This window comes from Chlorella variabilis (genome assembly GCF_000147415.1).
Source record: "Chlorella variabilis unplaced genomic scaffold CHLNCscaffold_37, whole genome shotgun sequence".
Taxonomy (NCBI): Eukaryota; Viridiplantae; Chlorophyta; class Trebouxiophyceae; order Chlorellales; family Chlorellaceae; genus Chlorella; species Chlorella variabilis.
Genome location: NW_005435051.1, coordinates 94,593 through 104,113, shown reverse-complemented (window position 1 = coordinate 104,113; position 9,521 = coordinate 94,593). Strand labels below are relative to the sequence as shown.

At 70.6% G+C, this 9,521-nt stretch overlaps 2 protein-coding genes across 2 annotated transcripts; both read right to left on the bottom strand.

Annotated features, from left to right (window-relative positions):
- Nucleotides 1–1,836: 1,836 nt before the first annotated feature.
- CHLNCDRAFT_141680 (hypothetical protein) lies at nucleotides 1,837–8,054 on the bottom strand (the record flags this gene model as incomplete). The annotated part of the gene is made up of 16 exons (XM_005842921.1): nucleotides 1,837–1,913; nucleotides 2,101–2,266; nucleotides 2,501–2,611; nucleotides 2,757–3,038; nucleotides 3,257–3,607; nucleotides 3,790–3,918; nucleotides 4,231–4,443; nucleotides 4,639–4,984; nucleotides 5,187–5,789; nucleotides 6,021–6,140; nucleotides 6,263–6,417; nucleotides 6,623–6,751; nucleotides 6,929–7,060; nucleotides 7,266–7,463; nucleotides 7,625–7,792; nucleotides 7,866–8,054. The coding sequence occupies 16 exons, from the start codon at nucleotides 8,052–8,054 to the stop codon at nucleotides 1,837–1,839; spliced, it is 3,369 nt and encodes a 1,122-aa protein (XP_005842983.1).
- Nucleotides 8,055–8,291: 237 nt separating this feature from the next.
- CHLNCDRAFT_141679 (hypothetical protein) lies at nucleotides 8,292–8,783 on the bottom strand (the record flags this gene model as incomplete). The annotated part of the gene is made up of 2 exons (XM_005842920.1): nucleotides 8,292–8,311; nucleotides 8,534–8,783. The coding sequence occupies 2 exons, from the start codon at nucleotides 8,781–8,783 to the stop codon at nucleotides 8,292–8,294; spliced, it is 270 nt and encodes an 89-aa protein (XP_005842982.1).
- Between the last annotated feature and the right edge of the window lie 738 nt (nucleotides 8,784–9,521).

Here is a 9,521-nt window from a genome sequence, read left to right as displayed (position 1 = left end):
CCGCTCGCGCTGCGCCTGCCGCGCCTGCTGCGCCTGCTGCGCCTGCTGCGCCTGCAGCGCGCGCCGCAGCCCCTCCCGCAGCGCCTGGCTGTTGCCATCCAGCCTCAGGCCGGCGCGGTAGGCTTCCGCCGCCGCCTCGCCCCGCCCCAGCTGCAGCAGCGCCGCCGCGCGGCGGCCGTGCGCCTTGGCCCAGTCGGGGCGCAGCGACAACGCGTGTTCCGCATCCTGCAGCGCCTGCTGCGCCCTGCAGGGGCGCGCATGCCAAGGCGGGGGCGTGGTTGGGCGAGGAGTTGGCGGCGGGCGGCAGGGTGGCTGGGGCGCTGCTTGGTGATGGGCAGGGTTCGGCGGCGGACGCTCGGCGCTCGACGCAGCGGCTGGAGCAGAGCTGGCGCCACTCCACCTGCAGGCGCATGCAGGCCGCTGCCCTCACCATCCCTTGGCGAGATAGGCGGCGGCGCGGTTGCTCCACAGCGAGGCGTCCACTCCGCGCAGCGAGATGGCTTTGGAGTAGTGGGCCACCGCGGCGTCCCACTGCCGCGCAGCATAGGCCTCGTTGCCCAGCTCCCGCTCCTGCCGGGCAGATGAAGGGCAGGGTGGGATGCAAGTTGGTCTCCGGGGCAGGCCAGGGCGGTTGGTTGAGTAACACAACACGGCCGGGGAGCAGGCGCAGGCTGGGCATGGGACCCAGCCGCGGCAGCGGGGCAGCAGTGAAAGGGCGGAAGCCGAGCGGACGCCACCGCCGCCGTAAGGCCCTGACCTGCTCGTGCTGCACCACCTCGTGTGCCTCTGGAGGGCAGCCGCATCGGGAGCAGTTAGTGATGGATGGGTCGTTGTGTGGGTGTGGACGCTGGCCCTGCATCACAGGAGGAGAAGGACGTGGAGCCTCGCGGCGGCATGCGCTGCGGCGGCAGCGGCCAGTGGCAGCGGCAGCTTGCGTCGCCCCACCTGCGCCTCCGGGCTGATTGTGTAATCGCTGGTAAGCTTCTGGTAGATCCCGCAGTCGCACTGCGGGCTCCGGCACCGGCCTCGGCAGATGCCGAAGAGGTCGCGCGAGGTGATTGGGTCGGTGAGGAAGGCGGCAAGCGGCGCGGGAGTGAAACCGTCGGTCGTAGTTTGGCGATCAGCAAGGGAGGCCATGGCCAAGAACCGACTGCCCGTCTTCCGGCCAGGAGTGGCAGGGGCTTGGGGCTGCGTGGCACGCAGCACCGGTCTGTTGGACCTACAACGATGGAAATAAGGACATCATTCGGGTGATCATTATGGAGGATGTGGCGCCAGGTGGCAGAGCGCCGACGTCGCCGCCGTCGGCCTCCATCTGCATGAGGCAGACTGCCTTAGGCTGCGAAGAAGGCGGGGAGGCATGCTGGGGGATTGCCGTAGCCTGAGGGATCGTCCCAGGCAGCGGCGGCAGAATGCGGTAGGCTGCGGAGAAGGCGGGGAGGCATGCTCGGGGATTGCCGCAGTCCGCGGGATTGCCGCTTCCGCAGGTTGCGGGATTGCCAGGGGCAGCGTCAGGCAGCCTGTCTGCTTGCCCTGGCTGGTGGCGGCACTCACCAGAGTTCCTGAAGGCGGGATCCTGTTGCAACTGGTGGCATGTGTGCTTGCGTCGGTGGGGGCACTTGCCAGGTTTCCAGCGGGCGGGATCGTGTTGAGACAGGCAGCACTAAACTCAGTGCAAAGTGCTTTCGTTGTACATGTACGGTCACATCGATACATTAGTAGTGGTGATTTGGTGCTTCCCTCTATTGCAGTGTGTATGTGGGCACGCATCCACCCAAGCGCTGGCCACCCCCCGGCGTGTGTATGGCCGCCCCAGCTGCCCAGCTCCCACCCGCCTCAAGCCTCCTCCGCGGCGTCAGATCCACGCATGGCACCGCCATTGCCAGGCGTCACCGCCACATGGTGGGAGCCCACTGCGGCCCACGGCGTGGCGACTCCCCCAGCCAGCTCTCGATCCATAACCTCCTGCACACACGCCACACAGCACACGCGCGCCAAATGGCAGACGGGAGGCTCACAGACAGAAATGCTAAGTGGTGTCCGCCCAGCCGCTTTGGCCTGCCAGCCGCCGCGGGCCACCCCCGCCGCCATGCCCAGAACCGCCAGCCAGCCCGCAGCCCCTTGCCTGGTACTCCCCAGCCAGCTCCGCGCTGTGCCTCAGCGCGGACGCCGCCCAGCGCTGGTACTGCCCCGCCTCTGCCGGCCGTCCGAAGCGGGCGTGCACCGCCCCCCGGTTCCAAGCCGTGGTCACCAGCCAGCGCAGCTCCTGCAAAAGGAGAATGGGTGGGTGAGTGAGGCCAGCCACAGCGGCAACGGCAGTGGCAGGGCCCTCTCAGATAGCCCGCATGCCGCATGCGAGCCGCAGAGCCGAGCCGCAAGCTGTGCCCGAGCTGTTGCTGCTGGCACTGGTAGCTAGTGGCAGTGCGTACTGCTGGATGGCAGTGCAACCAGCCAACCAGGAGCGAGCAGGCGCACAAGCGGGCAGGCCGGTGCAGCCCACCTGCGGCGGGTAGGCGCCGGGCGGCGCCGCAGACAGCAGCCCCGCCGCCTCCCCCAGCAGCTCCAGCCTCTCGTCATCCCCGGGGCTCAGCTCCACCAGGCGACGCAGGGCCTGCAGTGTGTGTGTGTGTGTGAGCACTCGAGTGCGAGGTAGTGATGGTGGTGTGGTGGCCACCACAGCCATGGCTGCCAGCTGCAGCTGAGCCCGACTGGCACCCCATCACCAGCACCTCTAACGAGACCTGGCAGCTGCTCACCGCCGCCGCTGCAGCATAGTCCAGAGGCGTGTCCTGGGTGAGGCGGTGCAGGCGAGCGGCCTCTGCGGCCCGGCAGACCTCCGGGGAGCTCGGCGGCAGCGGAGCTGGGCCCGTGCCCAGGCCTCTGCCGCTGCCGCCGCCGCCGCCGCTGCGGCTGCCACCGCGTGCCAGGGCGGCGGCCATGCCAAAGTGGTGGGCTCCAAAGGCGGGCAGGGCGCGGGCGCGCGCCAGCGCCTGCAGCTGCCCCGCTACGTCACCCCCCAGCAGGCAGAGCTTGAAGTCCTGCGCCGGGGCACACATGGCGGCGTGGCAGGAATGCTGGGGTGGGAGTCCGGTGGGGAGAGTGAGCGCAGGGCGGAGTCGAGCTGCCGCCTGGGCGAGCAGGCAACCAGGCGATTTGCTGCCTTCCACCCCAGGAATCCTACTTCAGCGCCCTAGCGGGGAAGCACACAGGCGGCCTGCCAAAGGATGCCCTGCCACCCCACAGCGGGCCCGCTCACCAGCAGCAGCAGGTAGACGTCTGCCTTGGCGTCGCCACCGGGCCCCGCCTGCCCCTCCCCCGCGCCTGCCGCCGCCTCCACACCCGCCACCGCCTGCTGCGTGTCCAGCCCCGCCGCTGCCCCGCGTGCAGCAGTCAGGTAGCTGCGGGACAGGCTGAGGCTGGCGCTGCCGCCGTGGGCGGGGGCCGAAGCCGCGCCTGGGTTGGCGGCGCCAGGGGCAGGGGCCGAGTCCGCCGCGCCGCCGCCGCCGCCGGCACCTGCCTCCGCCTGCTGCTGCTGCTGCTGCAGCTGCTGCGCCAGCTGGGCCTCGTGCACCTCACAGGCACAGGCCGCCGCCATCAGGAAAGCCATCTGCTGGCGGGGCGGGGCAGCAGCCGGCAGCGGGCGGCAGCAGCAGGGGGCAGCAGGGGGGTGGGCAGGAAGGACCAGGCAGGGGCTGAGGCAGAGGCATGTTGAGCGGTCGGCCGTGACGGGGATCCCTCCGGTGGGGGCAGCAGCTGCCCCAGCTGCCTCGCACACGGCGCCGTGCCCACCTTCTGCCTGTGCAGGCCCACGGCGCCGGGGGCTGGCAGCGCCGCATGCAGCTCGCCGCACACCGCCAGCAGCACCGCCGCCTGCTGCAGCGCGCCCGCGCTGCCCGCCCGCTGCCCCGCGTTCCAGGCCTGCAGCGGCAGCGGCAGAGGCGGCGGTTGGGGCTGACACCGTGTCATCCAACGCTGGCATAACCTGGGAGCAGGCTGCAAACCTGTGCCGTGTTGTGCACCACGCCCACCCAACAAGCGGCCCTGTGCCTCTGTGCATGATCACAGCCGCAGCGCCAGGAGCTGTCGCTGCAGCTATGCATGCAAGCCGACCCTCTCGGGGCCCCCCACCCCCACCCCGCCCACACACACACGTGCACACACACGCACACGCACACACACACACACACACACACACACACACACACACACACAGCAGCAGCAGCAGCCGACCTCCAGCGCCAGCCACTCCAGCTGCGCCCTGCCGGGCCCGCCAGGCTGCTCCAGGGCGAAGAAAGCGCCCGCCCCCGCCGCCTGCACCCGCGCGGACAGCCGGTCAAACACGGCGGCCACCTTGAAGGCGCGGCGGCGGGCTGCCGGCTGGTGCTGTGGGGAGGCCCCGGCGGCGGCTGCCTGCTCGGGGGGGGGCTCCTCTGCCGGGGCATCCTGCAGGGAGAGGCATGGCAGGGAGGGAGGGAGGCCGGGTTGGGCACGGAGTGCAGACAGCGGCTCTCAAACTCAACAGGCCTGCGAACAGCAAATCGGCCCCGCCAGCTGACCCTGCAGGCCCTGGCCCGCCAGGCCGGTGCGCTGGCAGCGCCCAGCCAGGGCTGCTTGCTGTGGGAGCACGCCGCCGCCCACCAGCAGCAGCTTGATGAGATTCTGGAAGGCGGTGGCCTCCAGGCCGGGCGCCAGCTGGCACTGCTGAGCTGGCGGCGCTGAGCTGGCGCCGCCGGCATCGCCAGCGCACAGCTCCAGCAGGCATTCCAGCGCCTGCCGGGCGGCTCGGGGCGCCCCGGCCTCCATGCACTGGCAGCAGGCCAGGCGCAGGACATCCGCGTCGCTGCCGGGGCAGGCGGCCAGGGTGGCCACCGCCGCCGCCGCGCCGTCGTGCCTCCCCGCCGCCAGCTGGACAGTCAGGCGCAGCATGGCGGTCGGCACGGCCGCAGGCTCCAGCCGGTCTGCCGCAGCCAGACTCTCCAGGGCCCTGCAGGCCAAAAGAGGGGCTGCGGCGGAAGCGCTCCGTCAGCGACAGAAGCCCTGACTGCTCACTTGCAACAAGCATTTGCTCCTTGAGCGGGCCAGGCAGGCAGGGCGCCTCTTGCAGCGCCTCCCCCACTTCACCGCAGCGAACCTCCCAGGTCAGCGCAGTGGCAGTACAGCTGCCTCCCAGCTGCCCCAACTCTCACCTGCCGTGCTGGCCGGCTCCCAGGCAGCACAGCGCCATCGAGCGGTGGCACGCAGCAGGCTGCGGCTCCTCTCCGTCGCTGTGGCCGCAACCCTCCTGCGTGCTCCCCCTGCTGCCCCCTCGCTCCAGCAGCGGCAGCACCGCCGCGAAGAAAGCGTGGGCGGCGGCGGCGCCGGCGCCGCTGGCCAGGCGCTGCGCGGCGTGGTTCCACAGCAGGGCGATGAGCCGGCGGCGCAGCGGGAGGGTACCGCCGCCGGTACCGCCACCGCCGCCGCCTGCGCCCTGGGAGGCAGGCTCACACACACTTTCCAGCAGCCGGTCATCCGCCACCAGCTCAAGCACCAGCTCCTCTGCCGCAGCCGCCGCAGCCGCCGCCGGCGCATGCGGCTGTGCAGCAGCCCCCACCCTGCCGCCGCCTGCACCGCCCGGCCCCTCTCCGCCCCCTGTGCCGGCGGTGGCCGTGGGATCGCCGCCGGCAGCGCCATCTGCGGCATCGACGGTGGTGGCGGCGGCAGCAGTGGCGGCCTGCAGTGCGGCCCGCACAAGCTCCACCACCAGCCCGGGCTCCTCTGCGAAGCGCTCCACCACCATTGGCAGGGCAGCCCTGTGGGGCAGCAGGGGACAGGCAGCGCTGGTCGCGTCAGCGGCAACAGCCTGGGCGCGGTCGTGGCGCGAGGAAAACAGCGGCGGGTTGCCGGCCAGAGCATGGGCCGCCTTGGGGCACAGCTGGCCGGCTGGGAGCGGTGCATGGAGGGGCGCTAGCTGCCTGCTGCCCTGCGGCGATGGCTGAGCGGTGCGGGCACCCCACCCCTTCCCCCTTTGCCCCGCAGCCCACCTGGCGAGGGCCGCGCCGCCGGGCGCAGCCAGCGCGGCGGTGAGCCCCGCCAGGCAGGCCTCCGGGGTGGCCTCCTCGTGGGATACCAGGTTGAGCAGCTGCGCCTCAGCTTCCCCAGTCCTGCGAGCAGTGCAGAGCAGTGGCGGCGCAATCGGCACATCGCTGTCAAGAACAACAGAGGCGGGCGGCGGCCACGTGGCAAGAGGCGGGCGCAGCGAGGCGGGCGGGCACGTGCAGCGCACCTGCCCAGCTGCAGCAGGCAGCGCAGGGAGAGGTAGGAGGAGGAGAAGTGGGCGGCGGCCGCCGTGCCCGCCACCTGCTGCAGCGCCTGCAGGCACGACAGCGCCCGCTCCGCCTCACCGGCCTCTGCGCTGCACCAGGCCAGTAGCGTCAGCACCTGCGGCGGCAGGCATGCGTTTGTTGAGGGGCACAAGAGGCATCCAGGCAGGGCCACACAGCGCCCGCTCCCAGGCACCCTTACGGCTAAGCTCTGGCAAGGCTGTGGTCAAGGCGGCATGCTGCATCTGCCGGCCAGCATCCAGCATCCTGCTGAGGCTGCCGCCAGCTGGCAGGCAGGCAGCACGATGCAGGCGCCCCATCACCTGGCCGCCGATGGCCTGCACCTCTGCCGCCAGGCCCCCTTCCTCCCCCTCCTCCCCCTCCAGCTCCACGCCAGACAGCGCATCGTAGGCGGCAGACAGCAGCGGGGCCGCAGCCGCCGCAGAGCCGGCCTGCGGGGCGGGCAGGCACGGCGGCAGGGAGGCGAGCGGGCACCGGTGGCGGCGCTCGTGGGCAAGAGGCCAGCCTGAGCCATTATGAGCACGCTTGCGGGCTGCTCCCACCACTGGCAGCACCCGCGTAGATACTACAACCTGCAGCCCACATGTGGCGCCGCCGCCGCCACCCACCTGCGCCAGGCGCTGCCCCTCCTCCCGCAGCAGGCCGATGAGGGCGAGGCGCAGGGCCAGAGCCTCGCCAGGTGGCAGGCGGGCATCGCCCACAAACTCGGCGGCCCGAGAGATCAGCTCGCCGCTCAGCATCTGCGTGTGTAAAGCAGTGCAGCAGGCCGCACAAGATGGCAGCACGGCACGCCAGCATTTGGGTGGAACAGGCTGGCAGGGGCAAGCAGGAGCAGCCTGGTGCCCGCAGGCGGCGGTCGCGGCAGCTCACGCCGGCCGCAGTGCGGAGGGGCGCAGATGTGGCACGCCCCGCTGGCAGGCTACGCCCTGCTGCGTCCGGCCACACCTGCTGGCTGAGGCGCAGCGCCGCGCGCAGCCTCTCCAGCAGCAGGGAGAAGAGGAGGGAGGCGGCCTCCTGGTGGCGCGGCCCGCGGCCGCGGCGCTCAAACGCCACAGGCGCAAGCGCTGCCGCCGCCTCGCTGCCGCGCGACAGAACAGCCTCGGCGGCCTCCAGCTCGCCCAGCCGGGCCCAGGCCTCGCCTGCCTGCGGGGGGTAGTAGCAGGGAGGACAGAGGCGGGGCAGGCACTCGCGCTGTGCTGCGAGGTGCCAGGCTGGAAAGCGCCCAGGCCCACCGCTCGGGCTCTCCTGCTCTGCAAACGTGCGCAATCCGGTGACAGCTAGCTCGCCTTGAAGTGGAAGCGGACCAGGTGCAGCTGGTTGGGCGGCAGAAGGGCGTCTGGCGCCAGCGGGGTGCACAGGTCGCAGGCGGCCTGCAGAAGCGTCGCCGCCACGCGCCGCCGCCCGGTGCCACCGCCCGCCTCGGCGCCACCGCCGCTCTCATTGCCCGCGCTCCCAAGATCGATGCTGGAGTTCTGCAGGGCGGCAGGCGGCCTGTTTGCAGTTGCCAAGGGTGGTCAGCGTGCTCTGGCGGCTGCTCAAACTCACCCACAGGCCTGCAGCGGCCTCCCAGAGCTGCCTTTGCTGGGCTGGGCCTGGAGGCTGCCCCTGGGCGTTGGTCAGGGCTGCCGAGCAGGCTGAGCTCAGCTGCTCGAGCTGCCCATCCGAAGGGTTGCTGCCCAGAGCAGACGCAAGGCTGGCCAGGCGGCCCAGGGAGCTGGCGAGGGCGTCCTCCATGCCTCCGAGGTTTGACAGAAGGCGCAGGCAGGCCGCTTGGCAAGGCAGGGCGTTGAAGAAAGTCTCCTTCATGCACTCTGATTTGAATTGATAAACTCAATTACATTCCATTCCATTCCATTCCACTGTGCCAGGCGATGGCTTTTAAACTGAGCGACGCTGGGGCATGAGGAGCGGCGCATGCACGCATGAACTTGCGCAGGTGACTCCGTCGGTGGTCTCTCGCAGGCAGCCAGGTCAGCTGGTCGACATCGGGGCTGCAGGGGGCATGGCACAGCGCATAGCGCACCAAAGAGTGGAAAAGCGTTAACGGGAGTGATGGCGCGCAGGCTGGTGAGGCAGCTGCAGGCGCTGGGCAGGCGTGCAGGCAATCCGCAGCGGCGGCGCCTGCTGAGGCTCCATCTGCTGCTCGCCCTGCACTGCGCATGCTGCTGCAGGAGGACGTGACTGTCTGGTCCAGCCTGCAGCGGGCCACTCACAGCCGAGCTTCTCCAGGCGCAGCTGCTCCACCATTGCCCGAGAGGAGGCCAGCTGGTCCAGCAGGCAGCGGACCTCGGCGCGCAGGTGCGCAACCTCCTGCTGCTTGAGCGCGACCTCCTGCTGCTTGAGAGCAGCCTCCTGCTCCATCATAGCAAGCTCCCGCTCCTTGCGTTCCCCGTCTGCCTTCGAGCTCTTTTTGAGCTCAACGTACATCTGCTGCCACAATGCGGCCTTTCCAGCGTCGTTCATCGTGCGTCTGCAGGGCCCAGCAGGGGGACAGCAGATGGCAGATGCATGAGCAAGGAGCAGCGCCAGCGAGCTGCGGCACATGCCCCCTTGGACCTCGTGCCGGCCTGCCCCTGCCCGGCTGCCTGCGTGGGGGCACCGCCGGCACCGTTTGCCCCAGCTCCAACCAACTCTGTGCCCCCAGCCAACGCCCCTACCAACCCGCCCCGCCCCTCCGCGCGAGCGTCCGCGCCGCCTCGGCCACCCCCTGCGCACCGCCCCCCACTCGCTGCACCCACTGTGCAACCCTGGTCCCCTGCGCACACCTTCTGTGGTTGGAGCGCCGCACGCCTGCTTGGCCGGGTTGTGAAGCCGGGGCTGGCAAGTTAGCAGCTCCGTCCTCAGGCAGCGGCTCTAAAGGACGCAAGCGATACTTGGCCATTGCGCCGGGGTTGCTCACAGCTCAACACATATTGGCCAGGGAGGAGAACACTCGCCCAGCTCCTCGCTGGGCACGGCAGAGGGCTGCTGCCCGCGGCAAGCAGAATGGCGAGCCGACCGCAACTAAAGGTGGCCGGAAGGTGTTCAATGGGGAGGTGTCGCCGCCTATCTGGCGCCACCGCCGCCGCTCTGCATGCTGCACTACTCGAATGCCGGTTACCACTGTGCAGTAGGCAAAACAAAATGTACAAGCAGTAGAAACTGAAACGCTATACCAGAAGGCAGGGTCTCTGGGCAATATACGCCTCGCGGCGACTGCCG